This window comes from Folsomia candida, unplaced genomic scaffold (genome assembly GCF_002217175.1).
Source record: "Folsomia candida strain VU population unplaced genomic scaffold, ASM221717v1 Fcan01_Sc014, whole genome shotgun sequence".
In the NCBI taxonomy this organism is placed as follows: domain Eukaryota; kingdom Metazoa; phylum Arthropoda; class Collembola; order Entomobryomorpha; family Isotomidae; genus Folsomia; species Folsomia candida.
Genome location: NW_019091206.1, coordinates 853,252 through 873,756, shown reverse-complemented (window position 1 = coordinate 873,756; position 20,505 = coordinate 853,252). Strand labels below are relative to the sequence as shown.

Genomic DNA, 20,505 nt, shown 5'->3' with positions numbered 1-20,505 from the left:
GCTAAATTACTATCGAATTTATCGATGGCCTTGGTCTACATAATGCGACTGGTGACAATGACACATTGCATGTTTGTAATTCATAGAATTTGTTTGTTCATTGCAAAATGGGTAAAATTTATGTATGCAGAAGCACTATTTGACAATCCTGAACACCAATTTATAAATATAAACGAATAAAAATTAGTGTATATTTATAAGAATATGCACAAACCAGTGGCAAATGTACAGTTTAATAGGCACAAATACAAACTTGGTATAAATCATAGCAATATTTATCTGCATTTGTAACAATCTCCATTTTCCCATATTCTAACCCACTTCAATTCACAATAATATAGTTTGTACAAAATCCTTCCTAAAACCCAGATCAATCGTGGCTGTCGCAATTATTGAAAAATACTCAAACTTTGTAGACCTTAATAATGCATAAAATTTATAATCCATCAATCCCACATAAATTACCACAGGTCACATAGCTCTTAATTTTCTCCTGTAACACAATCTAATCCATCTATTCGGAATTTGTACACTTGCCATTTTCCGCAAGGTTTTTCTGAAAAATCGTTAATCTTATACGGATAAAACATGAGTATATTGATAGCCGTAAAGGTTAGGACGAAACCTCCAGAAACGTACCAGTATAAATAAATACCAAACCCTATGACAGCCCCGTAGATAAACAAAACCAAAACCGACAGCCAAAGTTCCAGCAATAAAAATGTCACGGATTCTTCAAAACAGCAATTTCTCTGAACAATTATCACATACGAAACGATAACTTTCGTCAAATTTATGCCATTTCCAGTTCCACAAAATCCAATCAAACTTTCCAAAACGTCACAAGAGAAGCGAAGACCAGATAAAAATAGGATGATGACAAGTGCCAAAGAAATGGAGAAGTTGATCGGCAACGGAATTATTATGAGGAATTGAAGGAATATTTTTGGCATTGAATTTTCTACAAGGTGTCGAATCCGGTCGTCGGGAAGGTTCGATGAACAATGCGTATAAAATAATAGAATGGATCCTTTTTCAAATATACACCCCCAAAAGTTACTGTAGGGGATACTACGGCAAGAAATATTGTCATGGTGGCACAAATATTGTCCAAATCGTAAATTCGAGAAATTTTTTTGGGAAATAATCGACATGCATTTCGCAGTTTTTTAGCGAAAGTTGGCATATGGTTGAATACAAGGGCTGACCTGATAAAGTCCTAGGATTCCTTCACCCAGGAAAATTACGATGTGTGAAAACTCTAAAAATCCATCTTGAACGAGAAGTTGTCAAACGAGGAGGCAACTTGCGATTAAAGTTTTAAGGAAAAATGCAACAAGGACAGAAATTCGGCAAAAGTAGAGCTTTTCTGGGGAAGATGTAAAAATGAATTTCTTCAAAGTAGCGTTCCAAATGACCCGTATGGGTGGAAAGGGTTTGAGAAATATTGAGAAAATGTTGGAGAATTTTGTGAGAATGGGATTATTATAAGTAGTCATGTTGTTAGTGATGGCTTATAGCGACTTTTGAAGGACTTGGGTCTAAAAAATACCGTAAAACACATAAGTAAACAATTTGATTAGAATATGGTTTCTATATAAATATGTAACTCTTGACAATTCAAATCAGCAACCATATTTACGCAACGCAACAACAATCAGCCCACTTAATTCGACTTTAAAACTTGCCGATATGAAATACTTGATGTTTTAGTACACTGTTAGAAATCTGGTAAAGTTACGCGGGTATTGATTTGTCGGTATTAGATTTGATACCACTTGGTACTAAAATTTTGTCATTATTACCGCCTGTCAAAAAATTTGTTACTGGTTTGGTAAAACTTTAATACCAGACTATTACCATACAGTATCACTTATCTTTACCATTTGGTAGAGTCATATATGAATACTGGTTGGTATTGAATTATTACTGGATTTCTAAGAGTGTAGTGTTATTATAACAAAACATTACAAATATGTAAATACACTAAATAATTAATGGAAATATGTATTCAAGGCAGAGTTATTTTACACAATGAAAATTTTCAATGACAAAATGACTGCATTCATTTAACTGCAGATGTCTTCGCGGTGTACATGATGGGTAAAATATCAAAATTTTCGTTTTCATTAAATATTTATGTACAAACTGTTTATTTTTTTAGTCAATGCAATGTCACAAGACTTTGCATTTTGCGGATACCGCTGTCCTTCGAAGCATATTTTCATGATGAAGGACTCTCTTTCCCTTCCAACCTGTTCCAACCCTTACGCGAATATTGGTGAAGGAGCACGTATGATATCAGATTTTTTATAAATATGCATATTAGTTAGGAAATAATGCGTTTATTTAGTCAAGGTGAAGGACGGTTAAATAACGCTCACAACAATTATACATAAGTATGTACATAGGTACATACAATTACACTGCGACTACTAAAACATTCAGTTTCTGGACATATCTCGTGAGACATTTTGATAATTTTTGTTGCCATCTTATGGAGTAAGATGACATATGTGTAAAGATTTAGTTTGAATTATGTCATTATTACTCGAGTTATTTAATAAAAATTGATTTTCAGGTGGAAACAATTTAAAACATGGAATTTATAAATAAATCAAGTTCCCTACTACCATTTCGGTTAATCTGGTAAAAATTGGAGGAGGAAACCAAAATATCCGAATGATCAATTATCTTGACATAATGATAACATAGAGATTTACTTACCACATACGAACCATTTTTTACGAAATTATCGCAAATGGTTGTAGGGAACTTGATCTATTTATAAATTCTATGTTTTAAATAGTTTCCACCTGAAAATCAATTTTTATTAAATAACTCGAGTAATAATGACATAATTCAAACTAAATCTTTACACATATATCTACTCCATAACATGGCCTATCAAAAATTATCAAAATGTCTCACGAGATATGTGCAGAAACTGAATGTTTTAGTAGAAGGTGAAAATGAGCATTGTTTTCATCGTCTCCACAAATCTTGCTTTTATAAAATTTTGATCATTTTTGCATTACTAATGTTACAGTAACTGTTTCCTCCTTGCCAATATGAATCCCTACTTGTCCAAAGTTTGAAATATTTTCGAAAATAACCAACGTCGTTGATTTGGGTCCATACATAATTTGCAGGAACATATAAAATCTGATAAACGCAGACTTGAATATTGAATATTTACATTATTAGAATTTCTAATTATTTGGTCTACATATATTTCACCTTCCAATATACTGAACTAAAACAGGAAAAGAACGTCAAAATGTCACATTTACAGTCAGGTTTATTTTTCTTTAGGGGAACCTAATGCTACACCTGATGTGACGGGAGGAATTTACATGTGTGGATATCGATGTCCAGAAGGGATGACTTTAACCATGCGGGAATCTGCATCGGTTCCCCAGTGTGTTGATTTCCAGTATTTGTGGGCCCTCCCTGCTACCCCAAATTAAATCTGGTCTACGTAGATATTTTGTGCAATTGATTAATGCATATTTAACACGTTATTGCAATAAATACAAGTGGAACGACCAAAGAATTATGTACAAGTATGAGTGTGGATGCAAATAATGTGGTAAATATCGCTCTACACATTTAATTCCAATATCACTAGCAACTGCAATGTCTACACGCCAGGACAAAGGCCTTTTTTTAGTTACATAAACCTCTCATTGTTGTAGAACACGGTGAATTTTCTGCACACAAGTATACATATTGTACGCTTAAAATTATATTCGTTTCTAAAAATAAGAAGAAACACTGACATGATGTAAAATATGTAAAGCTGCGTGATAACTGTAACTATTTATTAGCATTTATCAATCGATTCCAATCCAAAATTTTTATCAACTAGTAAACCTTCCCTAAAGATATTTAATCATCAAATTTATTTCTTCCCCGATCCAAAATATTCTTCCAGGCTGGCAACAACTCCCTGAAATCCGGCATTGTAATCCACCGCCACCTCGTTCCTCACAGCGTCGTTACGGACATCGATGTATTCATCATTTGGACCAGGCCCACCCACAAGGGCACCATTCAAAACGTGCGGATTCGGATTAATGTTGTCAAACTCGGACCACCCGCATGGCACTGGTGGACTCGGACATGACCTATTTACAAGGTTGACAAATTAAGGGCTAATCACTTTTCTTCAACTTTAAAGTGTCAATTAAGATATTTTCCGTGAAAAACACAATAATGTAGGCCTATTTACGTTATGTGTACAGGGTGACGATAAATAAATAGCAGTACTATTGAATGAGTTTTTAAAATTTATAATTGTCCAAATTACGACCATGACTTTTAACTAGAAAACATGATGCTTACGCATTCGTGTATGCAAAACAAACATTTTAACAGCTCATGCTTATTCGTAAATTAACGCTGTAAAATGTATCCCCTGATCACACCATTTTTTACCATCCTACACATAATCAGGACGAGAATGACATTATTTGCATCTAAATATGTACTAATTTACCGGAGTATTAACCTAGACTCAACTGATAAACAATTTAAGGGACTGTTATCCTAACTTACGCTGCTCGATGATGGTAGCGGGTCGGTGGGTTAGTTCCATACCCTACGACGAAGGATCTTCCCCAATCCCCGAGCATCAGATCGATCTGTGTCTTGGCAAAATTGAAGTACTTTTCCGTATTCAGACCAAGCTTCCCCGCCTGAAATATTTAAATAATTATTATACAAGTTGCACCTTAAACTTGTGATGCTGCATAATAATGGTTATCAAACCTGAACGCAGACGAACAAGGAATTCGAAGCGGCCCGGAGGGAACCCCATTCACTCAGGAAAAGGAGCCCTTTAGGAGTTCTGGGAGCTTGATCGACCACCCAGTCACAGTAGGAAATTAGTTTTTGGCCGTATTCCGCCCTCCCAGTTGTTTGGTACAGTAAGATCTGGGATACATTTGAATACGTAAATTGAATTTTATTTCCCGCGCGCAAACATCTCTCCGATACTTTTTGCACACAATGAACTCGCGATATATAAGTTACACATATTTTACATAGAAAAGAAAACCATCTCGTGCTTACATCGACGCCTGAAGCTTTCCCATCCCAACTGAAGTCGTTCACATATTGCAGATTAAATTCCGCGTATAGAGCTTCCGCCTCAAGGAGATATCGTTCTTCCCCGGATGCTCTATAGAGCCAAGCTGCCGCCCAAGCGATTTCATCCTCAAAGGCCCAAGATCTTCGATGAATAAAAACATCGAACATTGACTCCCATAAAAAATGTCATTAACTCGATGAAACCAGGAATCCAGCTTAAAATTATTTATGAACTCACGTATAGAATGGTGTAGCTTCTGGCACGCTGTCACTATACTTTCCTCTGTATTGGTTCGCAAATGTGTATAAGGATTTGGCATGGTCTAACAAGATGGAGGCGTATGTATCGTTCACCGTTTGAAAGAGGAGAGTTCCGGCAGAGAAGAGGGCTGACGTTTCACCAGCGATGTCACTACCTGCAGGAAATATGACATATATTCCATGCCTTAACAAACCGTTACTAATTAAAATAGTAAGCTGCATTTCATTTAGTTTTCTATAAGATTTCTATTAGTCGCATCTCTGCTAATTTGCAGGATCTTTTGACCGTTTTTAGTACAACTAGTCGCATTTTTAAAGTGTTTGCAAAAACGAGATTGGGCATTATTTTTAACACTTTTGCAGATAACTAAATCATTCTCCCGTATACATATACAATTTATTCAATGCATGTACTTTCGTACCTGGCCTTTCTGCCGTAATTTTATATGCTGGTCGAGGATCTGTCCACCGTTCAGGAATGTCCCACGAGTTATGGTCTGCCGTGGCGTTGCCGACCTGCACGAATAACTCCGTCTCACCCGTGTGACACTGTAGGAAAAAGGTTCAACTTTTAAAATTAACCACTCAAAGGGTTACCCCCTCAAAAAAATATCTGCATACCTTCAGATAATAATCTGCTCCCCATTTATACGCCTCCAGAAGATTGTTAAGTTGACCCGAGGCGATAAATCCCTCTTTAAAATCTAGTCCGCCCATCGCAATCGTCGAGAGGGCCCAGGCCTGGGGGAAATTGAACTTTACGTGGTCTCCAGCTATTAAATCAATCAACAAAAATATTTTATCAAAAAAGTTTGACTTAAAAAACTAGGCTAGAATTGATCTGATGGGCATTGTAATTAATTTGTTTAGTGGAATCAAGTGTGGTTTATTTATATTCGACAAACAGTTGGACAGAGTGGAGTTGAGTAATACGTAGGAAAAATTTCTGCCATTTTCATTCCAACTAGAGGGCAGTTTTGTGAATTTTTGTAAATGTCCAAAATGTTCAAAATGTCAACGCCAATGTGTCATGACATGTTACGACATATTGACACTTTGAGAAATACTGACGGCTTTTGTGTCAAAATGTCAGACATACTGGACATTTATGACATGTCCACAAATGACATATATATTAACAACCATAATCCTAGCACGAATATGGGCTTATGAAGCTCATTTTATAATTTAGCCAGTCATGTTTAACAAATATCTCACCGTCGAAATATCCCCCAGTCAAATCTACGTCACCATCGCCATCCTCCAACATGGAATCTCCCCTCCAAGGGATCCGATTATTTGCGGGAAGTCTTCCACTCCGCTGTCCTTCATAAAAGAGCAGCGACTTTTCCAACACCTGGCGATAGTTTTGACTTTGAACGCTGCAAAATGCAGCCAGGATTATGGAAAATGTCGAAAATGAGGTCATTCTGGTTCTCCGGAGCAAGAGCAAGTTACGATGGAGCATCCCGTATGTATACTCGGCTTTATATACGTGTGGTAAGTGCAATTAGGCCAACGTGGCATTCCTGTCGAGTAAAGAGTGACAGCGTTAATCAGCTAAGTTCACAATAGAAGTGCAGATTTGGAATATGAGGGTTCCAAAGAGAAGAGACTATAAATATATGATATCCTAACTAAATTTGTTCTAAACTAAAATAAGTAAAATCTGCTAAGTAAGATTTACTCGGCAATAAAGTAAATTTTGAGCCAGTGTTTGATTTCTTGTGCCTTTTTTGAAATGGAAGGAATGTGAGAAATTTGGCGCCACCTGACGGCTAACCCCTTGAACTACAAATACTTTTAGGGATTCTCCGCCAGATGGCGCATATATGCAATAAAACAATATCTTGCGGTTATTTCGTGCATATCGCATTTTAACAAATACTGGTTTGCTCATATCCAAATCTTTAGCTCATCATAAATTTTATGTAACTTCACATCTACATTCGTCTTCCAAGGGCAAATGTCTGTTGGCGACGGATGCGTTAGTGACGGCGATTGGTTGGTGGTGGTGGCCACCGGAGATAAGTCAGCTGTTCATAAGCCAGCTTGACTGGCTTGTATTTCTAGTAATTACATACATACATAAATATGTATTTAATTAAGGAAAACTGTAGTTGTATTTATTACTAGAGTAATAAATGAACCTCTCATTTACATACATGTACTTAACGCACTTTTATAATGAAAAATACCTCACCGGCCCAAAAATAAGGCAGACTGCAAAAAATAGTTTGCGAACCCTTCATATTGCACTCCAAGGTGGAGTCTCCACCTTACAAAACATGCTTCGTGTGCAAATAACATGGCAATAATTCAACCAAACTTGTTAAGTTGGTTGTCTTCTCATCAAAACAAAATTGATTGATTATGTTATAAATAGTACACATGCACGTAGTGTCCCTCGTTGTCCTCGGATAAGCACCACTTCAATATACAATTTACCTCGAACACGGGGAGAAGCATGATAAATATGAATCTGCATACATACTTCTTAATTTGTGTTCATTCCAAAAACATGCAATGGTTATTTATTCCCACGTACGGTGCGAACTGTGAGCTATACTCGTGTTGATAACGTGATAAGTAACTGTCGGGCGCAAAATATTTGGTGCAAAAACATTCATTTATGGTACGTGCAAATCGAGTTGTGCTGATGCAGATGCCCAGGGCATATAGGCATTTGTCGAATTTGCTCGGCATTTTGAAAGTAGGGCATTTTGGGCATTTTGAAATTTGACCAGATTTCTCCATTTTAAGAACAATAAAACGAAAGAATTAAACATTTATTGGAAATTCGTAGAAATTATTTTCTGCACGTACATTTATGTATGTGGTTAGATACTATCTTTAAAACTTTTCGTAATATTTACATGAATATATGTAGATTTTCCAAATGTTACTAGTTCCCCTAAACTAAAGAATGTATTTTAAATTAAGAGACAAAGTGCGAAAATTCGCGATACTCGCGTTGACATATTTTTTAGAGAAAAGTATTTTTAGTAGCCCAATATATTTGCTTTCAATAGACATATACCATGGATTTATCGGTTATGGATAAGTTAAGAAAACATTGGGTTGAAAGATGAGAATAGACAAAAAGTGTGACTGTGCTTTACAAAGTTCTCAAAAAGTATGGCTGTAATATTATTTGTAGCTTTCTCAAAAACGAAAATATTCCAAAGATCTATGTCCTCGATTATACACAGGGCTTCAAGTTTTCCGACGATGTACAACTTTATGCCTCCATTGGTCGTACAGCGACGCCAGCCACGCCCAAACTCAAATATTGATTTTGGACAAAAAAAATGAAATTCCTTCCAATTTATGCAAACTGTGCCCAATAAAATAATTCTGGACATAATCCAACTCCAGATATTGCAAGTTAATAAAAAAGTCAAATATTTCCAGAGATTTCTAAAACAGGTGGCAATACGTCAACATAAAAGTTGTGAAAGTCGTAGGTTGAAAAATCACGTAGAATTCTGAGACATAAATCGAGTTTGTCACCGAAGGGGGCCTGGCAGTTCTGCGACCCTAATTTTATTTAAGACATTACTCCTTGCTGATAAACATATGCAATTGTTTTTAAATTGCTACAAAAATTGATGGAGCTATAATTGTTTTCGTATAACTGTCTCTTAATTTAAAATACATTCTTTAATACGGTTTGTAGGAATATACCAGATATATACATGTATATAAACATATGAAGCAACATTTGAAAGTTGTACATTAGATATTTCTAACGAAGAAATGTGTTTCAAAGAAAATAATTTTAAACTTCTTAAAATACCAGTATTGAACAACCGTTATGGAATGTTTTGTCGAAAAATTGATTCCCACTATTATCTATTTAATTCACCAACGACGTTAGAAATACATATTTCATTCTAGCCTTAGACATTTGTCTTATTAGTTTCTCTTTACACTTAAGTAGACACGTGTTCAGAACACAGTCAGCTAATGGTTTCACTATGTAGTACCCACTCACACCAATTACATATTATCTAGTCGGACTTTGTACACGTGTGGATTTTGTAAATATTTTACTTCTCTTTTGACTTATTGGAACATGAATAATAAGGTCCAACATTATACGTTTGTACTCATATATGTATGAACATTATCAAACTACATTATAAGCAGCAGTGAATGAATTTAATGCTGTAATAAAACGGGCGATCATGTTCAGTAAAATATGTAAACTACAGAATATTCTCACCATTGGATTGGTGCATCGCATCAGCCATCCAATTTATATAATTTGAGTGGAGTAAAATGGCTTTTGAGACAAAATTTGATTTTTTGCTTTGGGGGGTCAAAATTTGCTTCATATTTTTTCCGATATCAACAATGAGACATAATTATGTACTTACTGAATAGATGCGATAAGTTCAGTGTTGATTTACGCCTCAGCTAGCATAATGAGTCTGCATATTACATGGCAACCTCCAACCGAAACGAAACAGAATTTTTCACTTAAAAAATACACAAATTCAGATTGGGTTTGGATGAATACCTTATCCAAAAGTTGGATAACCGACTCGACTCTGTCGTGCATGAGTCTATGATGCAAATTCAAATATAATATCTGTACCACAAGTCAACACCGGTGCCACTATGGGCGGCGGCAAGAATTTTATTAATGTTCGGCGGTTGTGTAGGGAAGTGAGAACCGTGTCATGGCAGCAGGAATGGAACTCGAGTAAACTTTAGTGACTGCATTTAGAGGTTGTTAACCTTCATACTTGTCACAAATGATTACATTTAGTAATTACCTAGAACGCCATTTTGGGTACATACATCTGTTTACCAGTGCATACATACATACATTGTTGAACCTGGCTTACTTTTGCTGAAAGCAATATGTAAATACGTTTCATAACAAAAGGAAGGATGTATGTCACGGTTTTCTGGGCCAGACATGGTTTGACTTAATTTATCTGGAATTTGTTCAATGGCTTAATTACAATAAATTTATATACACTAACAAGGGGACCTTCCGAGGTGTCCATCGAGTTAAGGGTCGACACCTATACCAAAACAAGCACAATACATTACTTTTTCGGTGAACTGAAGGAATTTCCGTGTAAAATTCATTTTTGACTTAAAAATTGAGCTTCAAAACCAAGAAATAATTTTATAACTTTTAGGTATCGGAATTTGAAAAAAATTTGAAATTTTGACAAAAATTTGATGAAATATCGAAAACTTGAAAAGAATCAGAATTAAAAAAATTAAAATTTAGAAAAATTTATGGTTTTGGACGGAATTTTTTTCTTCAAATTCAAAATTTCGGTATTTTATCAAAATTTTTGTCAAAATTCCAAATTTTTTTGAAATTCTGAAACCTACAAGTTATAAAATTATTTCTTGGTTTTGAAGCTGAATTTTTAAGTCAAAATGTAAACAAACAGAGAGAATGAGCGGAGGGATCGAACTCCTTCCACTCACACGGCACTCGATGGTCAACCGCTCGTCACAAACATCGTCACAACTTGACGAGAAGTGAATTTTACACGGAAATTCCTTCAGTTCACCGAAAAAGTAATGTATTGCGCACATTTTTGTGTAGGTATCGACCCTTAATTCGATGGACACCTTGGGAAGGATCCCTTGTAAATTATATACACAAATTTTTATACACTTGTACATATTTTATGTACAATCGCTACTGTGAAAAGTACCTTTACTTTTTCTTTGTTTGTTCTGTAGTCGTGGAGCTGCATGGTTGGCGTTGTGGGGGGCGACGCTGTCGATGTCGTCGTTGTGGGGACAAGTCCCTCTTCGTCGTCAGGAGTGTGTTTCTGGGGGGAATCTTACGTTAAATTTCTTTTAAAAATATCTACTCCTTGGAAAGTATTTATATTTTTTCTTACCGGGTATGAAATCAGCCAGATGGAAATTGTAGTAACGAGAATGACAAGTAGGATTGCAGCAACTGCGATTATATTGTTTTTCTGCATATTTTCTCCCGATTTTTTCACAAATAATTGTGTGCTTGCATCCACCAAGATTCCCCCTCTACTAGCGAAGAGCCCACTCAACAATTTGCGAATCTAGAGTTGCGACGAAAGAAACGATAAAATTTAACCCAGGGTCACTCACACATTCATCTTCTTGTGATTGTGTAATTTTGCAAGTGATTTAAGTATTCTGGTTTACAGGGTGGTTCAAAAAGGATGTGATTAGCTCGCCGGAAATTGACACAGAGAGGCCACAAATTGGTTTCGTTTAATGTAATACAGGGTGACGCAGAATGGATGTCACAACGCGAAATTTTCCTTCAATTTTATTTTCATTTTGATGCAACTGATGTTGATTTTGGCCATGGTTACGCAATTTTGGTAGCTTTACGGAGGCGAGAAATTTTTTTTTAGTTTGGTCAGGTTAGAGTAGTATATTTGCAGATTACTGAAAATCCAATTACAAAATAAAAAATACTTCGGACAAGATATATAATACAAGCACAAAATACTGCACATCCCCCGAATAAATTTTTAGAGAAATTATTCCGTGGTTTGAAATATAAGTTAGGCACATTAACTGATAAATTTGATGCTAACGCAAAAGGTATAAAATTGTGAAGTGTGTCTTTACTCAACTTGTACACTTTCTGCACCGATTCCAAAACAATGGCTTTACAAATATCCCGACATTCTAAAATCCAAACCAGCATCGCTATGATTAGTGAAGTTCCGCACAGAATAAACAAAGTGATGAAAGCTCCATCCAAACCGATTGCTGAATTGTGTGATATTATTGCCGAATAATTGTGATGATGCACTTCCAAATTCTGTATTTCTGTCTCTAGACGTCCATGAACTCCTGTTTCGAACATGGACTGAAAATATATGGGAACTTTGGAGTTCCCTTCTCTTTCAAAAGCCCAGCCGAACGGGGCTAAGCCAATAATATCCCGACTCTTATAAAATTTTGTCTTGAAGTATTTTTTACTCAAGTGTTCATAAGTCATTCCACTGTCCGCGGCTTGGAGAACGTAAGCAGATTTTCCACATTGCACTATTTCTTTCTCAATCGATTCCCTTGCTCGTAACATAAGCTCCTTTTTATTGGTGAAGTCAAACGTTTTTGGGATAAATGCATGTTTCGGGTTACTTAAAAGTAATATGGTCAGTTCTTCCAAATAAAGTTTGTGTCCATGATAACTGCTGGATATCGCTGTCAGATACAGAAGATCAAAAATTTGAAACATAAATTCCTCTGAAGGAGGTGACAAAATTTTGTAACAATCACTGTTAATATATGGCCTTAACATTCGTGCCCGCTGTTCTACCGGTAGAGGCATCCATTTGCTTAAATCAGTTAAATATTGTAGAAGGAGTTTAACTCTCGTATCAACCCAATTACTCAAGTTTGCATCTTCTCGGCGTAACTCAAGGAAATGCTGATCCTCGCAGATTAAATCTTGAAACCTTTCGGGAATGTTAAACGGTGGGAGTGGGGAGTTCAGTTCTGAAATCATTATTCCATTATAACAGTTCGACATCAAAATCCAGCCGCTAATTAACAGGCGGAAAAATATTTGTCTTTCCAATCGCTTCGGAACTGCCTGTGCCTCTTCGAACATAAAGGCGCTGACAAACAGACATGGGCTAAAACTGAAACTAGCTGTAATATCATATTTATAATAGAACTGGAGAGCTGTTACAAGTATGATAATGGAAGCTGTAATAGAACCCCAAACTTCAATCTTGAATGGCACAAAGTAAAATCCAAACGAAATGGACTTGTCAGACGAACAGGTTAGGAATTGATAACCTAGAAATTTTAATGGTACAATTTTCCCAAAAAAACAGTCCGGCAAAATTTCCACATCATATAGAGGAAGATCATATTTTCTTAAAATTAGCACCCCACCATATTTCGACTTCGACTCGGGTCCATTACCAGAAATGTATAGACTAGCGTTGGCTTGGCGAAACACTGTTTGAAATAAATGTTGATATACTAAATGTTTTTCTAGTCGTAGAAAAGGGTTAGATGTGAAGGCTAGTTTAGCAATGTCATTAGAATGTTTTTTATAAAATTCCCGATGGGTATTCAACATCCAATAATTGGGAGCAGATAATAATTCGGTAAACAAAGGTATAATATTGTTATTAATAACCATACAATCTGTGGAGTAAATATTCTCAGATACTCTTTGTATGGGTTGAACGCACAAGATGAACGCGTTATGGTGTACGGAGAATATAATTCCGAAGTTGTCTAATATACCATCTAGTAGAAGATATCCTGTGTCCCGGTGTCTTACTGGGTAGCGAATAGTTTTGTTTGCTAGAACCTGATGCATATTTGAAAGAAGAATTGTGTAGGAATTTCGTAATGTTAATCTCCATCCCTTGTATTTACTATGGGTATATGTATAAGGTGCCATTCCCACCCAGATATCCCACGTATCTTTATGTAACTGAGATCCAGTTATCGTATAGTAATCGCACACAAGGAATGTGATTCTACAGCTCTGCTCTCGACGTCTTGATGCATCCCTATCCAAGTGTTTTTGAATGAACAATCGATCCCATAAACTTGCGAACAGACGTAATTGTCGTAACATGATTCAGTGCAGTGTGTAGGTAGGATAGATCTTTATAATCGCTTTGGTTCACGATCAGTTGTACTTGGCAGTTATATATTCCAAATAATTGAGGAGGGCTTTCATGGATGTATTCCGTTAAAGTGAAACAAGTTGGAAAGTACGCTATGTGAAGCAATATAATTATGCATGTTTGTAAACGGTGCATTTTCCTGGAGAAAATTTTAAGGGTTCTTGTTACAGCACATATAGTTTTAGCGTAGTACAAAAGACTTCGAAGTATGTTTGTTTATGTAAATGTTAAAAATCCTAGTCTTTAATATTTAATTGTATTTAATAGTAGTCGAAGCTGAATTTCCTTACATGTCTGAACAGTACAATGACTGGAGTTAAGTGATTGCATGTGTTATGTATGCAAAAGAATTTTGATTAGTACTAAAGCTAAAGGACGTAATCAATATATATAAATAAATTATGGATTATCGAGTGAAGAATTATATTATGAAATTTTCAACACTTAACTAATTCAGGCGTTTCAATTCTATTTGCAATTTTTTTTCTGGACAAGATGGATTTTGGCTGAGGTCGATATCGTTAAATATTTAGATATCCTCGCCTTTTTATGTAAGATTCGAAAAAAACAAGAGACATATTTGTTTAAATTGTTGTATTATGTAGTGACAAAGCCATATCAATTATTTTTGTAAAAAAAACACTGTCATGTAAGGCAGTCTGACTCGCGAATAAAAAAGTAAAACAAGAATTTTTTAATTTGACAGAGATCAGATATAGGAATAATATAAAATATTTAAGAATTATAGTACTTGCATTATAGGAAGTGCCTCGTCGTGGGCCCATCATCTTTTTATCTTTTTCAAACTTCTTTATGAAATGAGGTTATTTATTTAACACATGTTTTACTCTTGGAGGTATTACCAGATTATCGTTGAAAAAAATAGTCTTTTACAGTAAAATACGAGGAGCACTTTTCCTCGGGACATTGACGGCCGGATCCGACTCTAGGCCCTCATAGCCGAGTGGTAAACGCCTCTGACTTCTGTGCAATTGAACCCAGGTTCGAATCCCTTAGGATTCCATCAATATTTTTGCATTTTTGTTTTGACCGTTTTACACGTAATTTAGGGTAGGGATTTTAGATATCGACACTGCTTTGGCCTACAATGTTCCTCTGACCGCGTACATCAGGTTAAACGTCATAAATTGCGAATTTTCTCACTTTTCATGCATGTAATATGTGCATATATGCATGCAAATACGTGCCAATGTCTGCACACATGCATGCATACAATTACATATGCACAAATACATACATATGTGTACACTATTCGAAGCAATACATATACAACGCAATTATGCACATGTCCACATCATCAACTTGTATGAATTTTTGCACACAACCGTCTTCCTCCCAATGCCATAACTTTTGAACGGGGCAACTTTTTTGTATTCCGTCTTTGGATATCAGACCTATGTAAGTAATATGGGTCTGATTGGAACCATGTGTGAGTGCAATTGGAGCCTAACCTACTAAAATTCCCAAGTGAGTGATAATGCAGAATTACACAATATATACCCGTCCCAATGCATACTAAATCATCAATTCGAGTACCTGACTATCACCATAGCTGGATTTCAATTGGTTTTGTTATGATAAAGATTGCCTACAATCAGTAGTTACGTAAGAAATTATGCATCCACGTTATGCTTGTATACCTTATTTACTTACACTATTTACACACCTTATCAATAAAAAAAACTCAATAATATGTTGATACAAGTAGTCAATCCTCAGCAGCTATCTATGTAGGTATATACATACTATGTCGAATTATTGAGTGGATAATCATTAATTTTAAATTTTAAAGGTATTTAATGCATAGGAGAAGCGGATCGTTTTTTTGATAATTTAACATTTAATGCATTTAATTTAATTCAGTGTAATTTCCTATTATAAGTCATTACTTGCAAGGGCCGATTGCTGAATAAGCTAAACCAAATATCTATTTATCTTTTTCTCAACATGTCTCTCTCTCTAGTTAATTGCAGTATACTAAAATTAAACCACCACTCTGTATGGGTGTATTATCTATTCATATGGAATATAATACGCTTAACTGGAGAGTAATGGCTACAAGGTAGGGCTTGCAATACCGAGGCCTTTTCTCAATACCGGTATTCGGTATTTCCGGTATTGGGGCCTTCGGTAATACCGAAAGTCGAACATTCAATCTATAGGGCCGCAGACTTAGGTAAATAATGGTGTAATAATCAAAGAACCAGAGCTACGAACTATACCAAAATTCCTATACAGATCAATAGTCCGGTTTTTATTTCTAATGTACAAGTTCGGTAGGATAATGTAGTTTAAGAACTTATTCACCAAGTATTCTGTCAAATGCAGTGGTTCTAAAGTTTAGCCTAATGCATTTTAATTTGTTCATATTGTTAGGTTTTCCATATAGCGAGAACTTAACTTGGGCATTGTTTTGAATACTAAAATTTTGGTTCAGTTGGTTAAATCGAAATGTTAATTTTTTCCAGGCTAATTTTTTAGTACAATCGTATAATTGGTCAATTCCATTTATGCACAGAATAAAATAGGGTAACATATTTACATCATATGTACTAATAATCAGGAATCTGAGTACTTACATTAAGCCAGACAATTTCCAATTTGTTTCAATTGATTGAGCTCCGATTAGTTAATTAGATTCACCTAATCTGCAAGAAAATCTTTGAATGTTTTAATTTCAAACCAAGTATTTAATATTGGAATTGGAATTTATAGAACTTATTTGTAATCCGAAATGTGAAAACTTATAAACCGATATTTCTAATGAGTTTTCTCGCCCTGCAATTAATTAAAAATAATATGAAGATGTTTCTGCCTGCCTGGGACAAACTAACATTTGACCTGTCAAAATCTAAAGGTATATATTAACGTAAACACTTATCTCCGTACCGCAAGGCTCGGATTTTTAATGGAAATTCATGAACGCCAACATTTGTGAATAGCCACTTTGCTTAACAATGTTATATTTATAACGTGAAATGCTGATACATAAAACTTGCGATTTCCACACATTAGACAGAATTTTGCACTAATAATGCCGAAGAGTGAATTTGCGTGTGCAAAAAATTAAGAAATATGTTTTCAAACTGGAGAAAAATCGGAAATCTGCTTTTCTAAAATTGCTTGAAAATTTCAAATTTTTTCTTTCAATACCGGTATTGGGAGACCCAAAACCGGTATTCGGTAATACCGGTGAATACCGGGACTGGAACTCCGGTATTGCAAGCTCTACCACAAGGTGAGTAAGCCAGATATTACAGCTCTGGAACGCCACACTAGATGGACATTCACATTGCAAAAATAATTTTGTAAAAATACGATCCTGTTACAGAATTTTATTTTGTGTAAAATACATGTACGACAATTCGACTGATTCAATTTTACGAAAATTTGATTGAATCCATTATTGTTTGTTTGCATAATAATTATTATGTATTATTTATTTATTTCCGCGAGTATTTAAATACTCGCGGTGTAGACACATATGCACCCCGCATTCGGTGTAAATTTTACTCCAACAGTGACGATTTAACTCTGCCGGTGTAAATTCACCTCCATTGGAGTAAAATTTACACCGAACGCCGGGTGTATATGTGGCTACACCGTGAGTATTTACACCATATTTTTTGCAGTGAATCTTAAATTTATAGAGAATGTACTGAAGGATGTTTTTTCGTTTCTTGGCGCCACGGTCATTCCTTCTCCTAAATTTCGATATCCGAAATCCATCCTGTATCAAGTCCAATGAATGAAAATTGGTTCTCGACAACATGTCGAATTTAAACATACCGAATTTAGCCTTGACTGACGTCCGAGTCTTTTATGAATAAATACGACAACACATTGTAATGCCGAAGTATAATGTTATATCTAATTTTTTTAACTTTAAATAAATTTTTAAGAACAGAAGCCGAGAAAGTCTAATAATTAGAACCATATGAATATTTTGAACTCCGGGAATCTGGTTACTATATAGTTATAACAAAAAAGTCAGTACACCTATAGACACTTGTAAGTTTAATATAATATAATACAGCGTATTTTCGTGATATGTTCCGGTGTGTGAAAATTTTTATGATAATAACCACTTGGCCGTCCTTTGTTTTTTGTTAGCACAACCATTAGAAGGAATTTTACGGGAAATTTTCAATTTCTAAAGTTTACTATGAGGGAGTGATGGCACTATTCCCAAAAAACAAAAATTTTACCATGGTTACAACTTTCCAACGAAGACATAAAAAGTTTTGCAGCTAAAACTTTGTATTTTTATCAAAATTTCTTTGTACCTAAGAAATCCGCCCTTTTCGAAATGCTCTAAACTTGCGGTTCAGTCTGATCAGGTTTGAAATGGAAAAGTGTATCCGAATCAACTCTGTTAACATATTATTACAAAATTCAAGAAATCACCAAATTTTGCAAATGTCAAATAAATTCAAATTCTTTATTATTTCAGTTGAAAATATTGAAATACATATTTCCTTTTAAACAACGTTGACTGGGATGACGAGACAGAACTCTTGTTTCCAGTTTTCATGAAGTTCAAGCCTGATGTAAGATTTCTGAAAAAAGTATAATAAAAAAATATTCTTTACTCCTGCAGCCATAGACACCAGGTTAATTTGAAGCTTTACCCCTCGGAAGCTGGGGTTGAAAACAAAGTCATGCGTGAATGTATAGAGTTGCCCAGGAGTCACGACGGAGTCGGGAACTGCGGTTTCCGGAAAAATTGTAGTCAACTGGTTTTCTTGGTGTACAATTAAAGCATAACGGAGGATCCAGTGCTGATCGCCTAAAAAAATACAGAATATCCAGGTGTATAAACTTACATGTGCAGGCTTTGGAATTTGCAGAACGTAAAGTTTTGTGTTCACTTACGCGAACGGAAGTCGCCTTGCAGTTGATAGGTCTGGCCAGCGTTGAGCGTGCATGGGGCCTGGGTACATCCAGAGAGACGAACGTCAACAAGTTCACCAATACCTTGCAAATAAAATAAAAAATTAATTCGAGGACTTTAAACTTTAAACTATCCTTATGTACACACTTAGAAATTCAGTGTTAAAATAATACCAACAGGCACTCATATATTACAATTCGGCTAACGTGGAATTAACCAGTCAACATGTATTACTTGCTCGGTGATAAATATTACCACATCGGGAGCAAATTTGTACAACCAGATATTATTTTGTTGCTAACTATGCCTGATTTATTAGGTATAAGTAGACCTTTTTTTCTGAAATTTTTATCGCTGTAACTTCAAATTATCCGTGACCTGCAAGTTTTGGAACGATTTCATTAATTGAAACGGGTCACTTAAGTAGTTTCCTTAGAAGGTGGTGGTTAGAGTTGCCCATGAGGTGAGTTGAGTTGAATGAGGTGAGTTGGTTTTAAAAATAGCTTTTCTCATTAAAATACTCCACCAAAATCGTGGCTAATTGATCGGACCATAACTTAAATTAATCTATTTAACCTCATGACATTATTCATTTTTGTAAAATTTGTGTACGTCATAAAATGTTACTAAATGTACTGCTAGATGAGTTGACTCACCTCACACTATTTCCAAATCGCCTCACTTATAAGTGAGTTGAGTTATAGCCCAACTTACCTCACCTCATAACTCACCTCACCTCACGTTATGTGAATTTGCCTCAACTCATGGGCAACTCTAGTGGTGGTGACATCAATACCGGGAATTATAGATTTCCTCACCAGGATTCCCAAGATTTTATTTTGGAATTTTGGAATTTTTGAAATTGTCAAATTTTTACCATGAATTTTGCAACATTTTCAATGACAATAGAGCTATATATTGCTTACCACAGTCAGTAATGCCGCCAAGAAGTTTAGGTTCGACGGCTCTCCTAGCATTATGGAGTGGAGCGGTGGGAGAAAGAACTTGGGCGCTGCTGAGCGCGATAATGCAGGCGAGAAGCGTAAAAGTCGCAAATGTCATGGTTACAGTATATCGCTTATGTGGCTGACAAGAAATGATGCGCGGATTCTTTTTACACTGCTTTTATAAGCGAGTTAAGTTGATGTTGCGATTGCACACAGTAGGTTTGTAAATATGCTTGAGTGATATGCCACCTTCGAGTTTCGTGATCAGTAAATTCTACATGTAGCAAGTGCCGTTTTGATTAATTAATTTGATTAGAAATGAACAATCAATCACTCAGAATTCTCAACTCACGTAGTTGGCCGGGTTTATGTATCAACGAAAAATGCATGACAAAAATGTTGGATTAGAAAACACTCTACAGTGTCAAGTAAATCATGGGTCACGCATATCAAGCTGCATTTAAAGCAGAGAATATTTATAAGTTCTAGTATCGCATGAATGTTATTAAAGGGTCAAATGTCAAAACATCACAGGTATTTATCTATACCTAAAGCGGGATCATTTTTAAGTATTTCATTTGAAATTGTGGGAGAAAGAAAGATAGAGAGTTGGATATCAGGTAGTATATGAGAGCAATTGTGTAACAAG

At 35.5% G+C, this 20,505-nt stretch overlaps 2 protein-coding genes across 3 annotated transcripts; both read right to left on the bottom strand.

Moving 5' to 3' along the window:
- Positions 1-3,788: 3,788 nt before the first annotated feature.
- LOC110855862 (endoglucanase E-4) lies at positions 3,789-10,023 on the bottom strand. 2 transcript variants are annotated; one of them, XM_035856744.1, is made up of 10 exons: positions 9,881-10,023; positions 9,738-9,810; positions 6,574-6,884; positions 5,977-6,128; positions 5,778-5,904; positions 5,333-5,510; positions 5,077-5,236; positions 4,774-4,938; positions 4,561-4,700; positions 3,789-4,130 (listed from the first exon to the last, which is right to left on the bottom strand). In XM_035856744.1, the coding sequence occupies exons 3-10, from the start codon at positions 6,821-6,823 to the stop codon at positions 3,905-3,907; spliced, it is 1,398 nt and encodes a 465-aa protein (XP_035712637.1). In that variant the 5' UTR covers positions 6,824-6,884; positions 9,738-9,810; positions 9,881-10,023; the 3' UTR covers positions 3,789-3,904. The 2 variants fall into 2 exon arrangements, with proteins under 2 accessions (XP_035712637.1, XP_021959948.1); XM_022104256.2 differs by having other exon boundaries at positions 9,738-9,994.
- An 8,419-nt stretch (positions 10,024-18,442) lies between these two features.
- LOC110856103 lies at positions 18,443-20,039 on the bottom strand. Its single transcript, XM_035856763.1, has 4 exons — positions 19,836-20,039; positions 18,891-18,992; positions 18,647-18,804; positions 18,443-18,574 (listed from the first exon to the last, which is right to left on the bottom strand). The coding sequence occupies exons 1-4, from the start codon at positions 19,969-19,971 to the stop codon at positions 18,497-18,499; spliced, it is 474 nt and encodes a 157-aa protein (XP_035712656.1). The 5' UTR covers positions 19,972-20,039; the 3' UTR covers positions 18,443-18,496.
- Between the last annotated feature and the right edge of the window lie 466 nt (positions 20,040-20,505).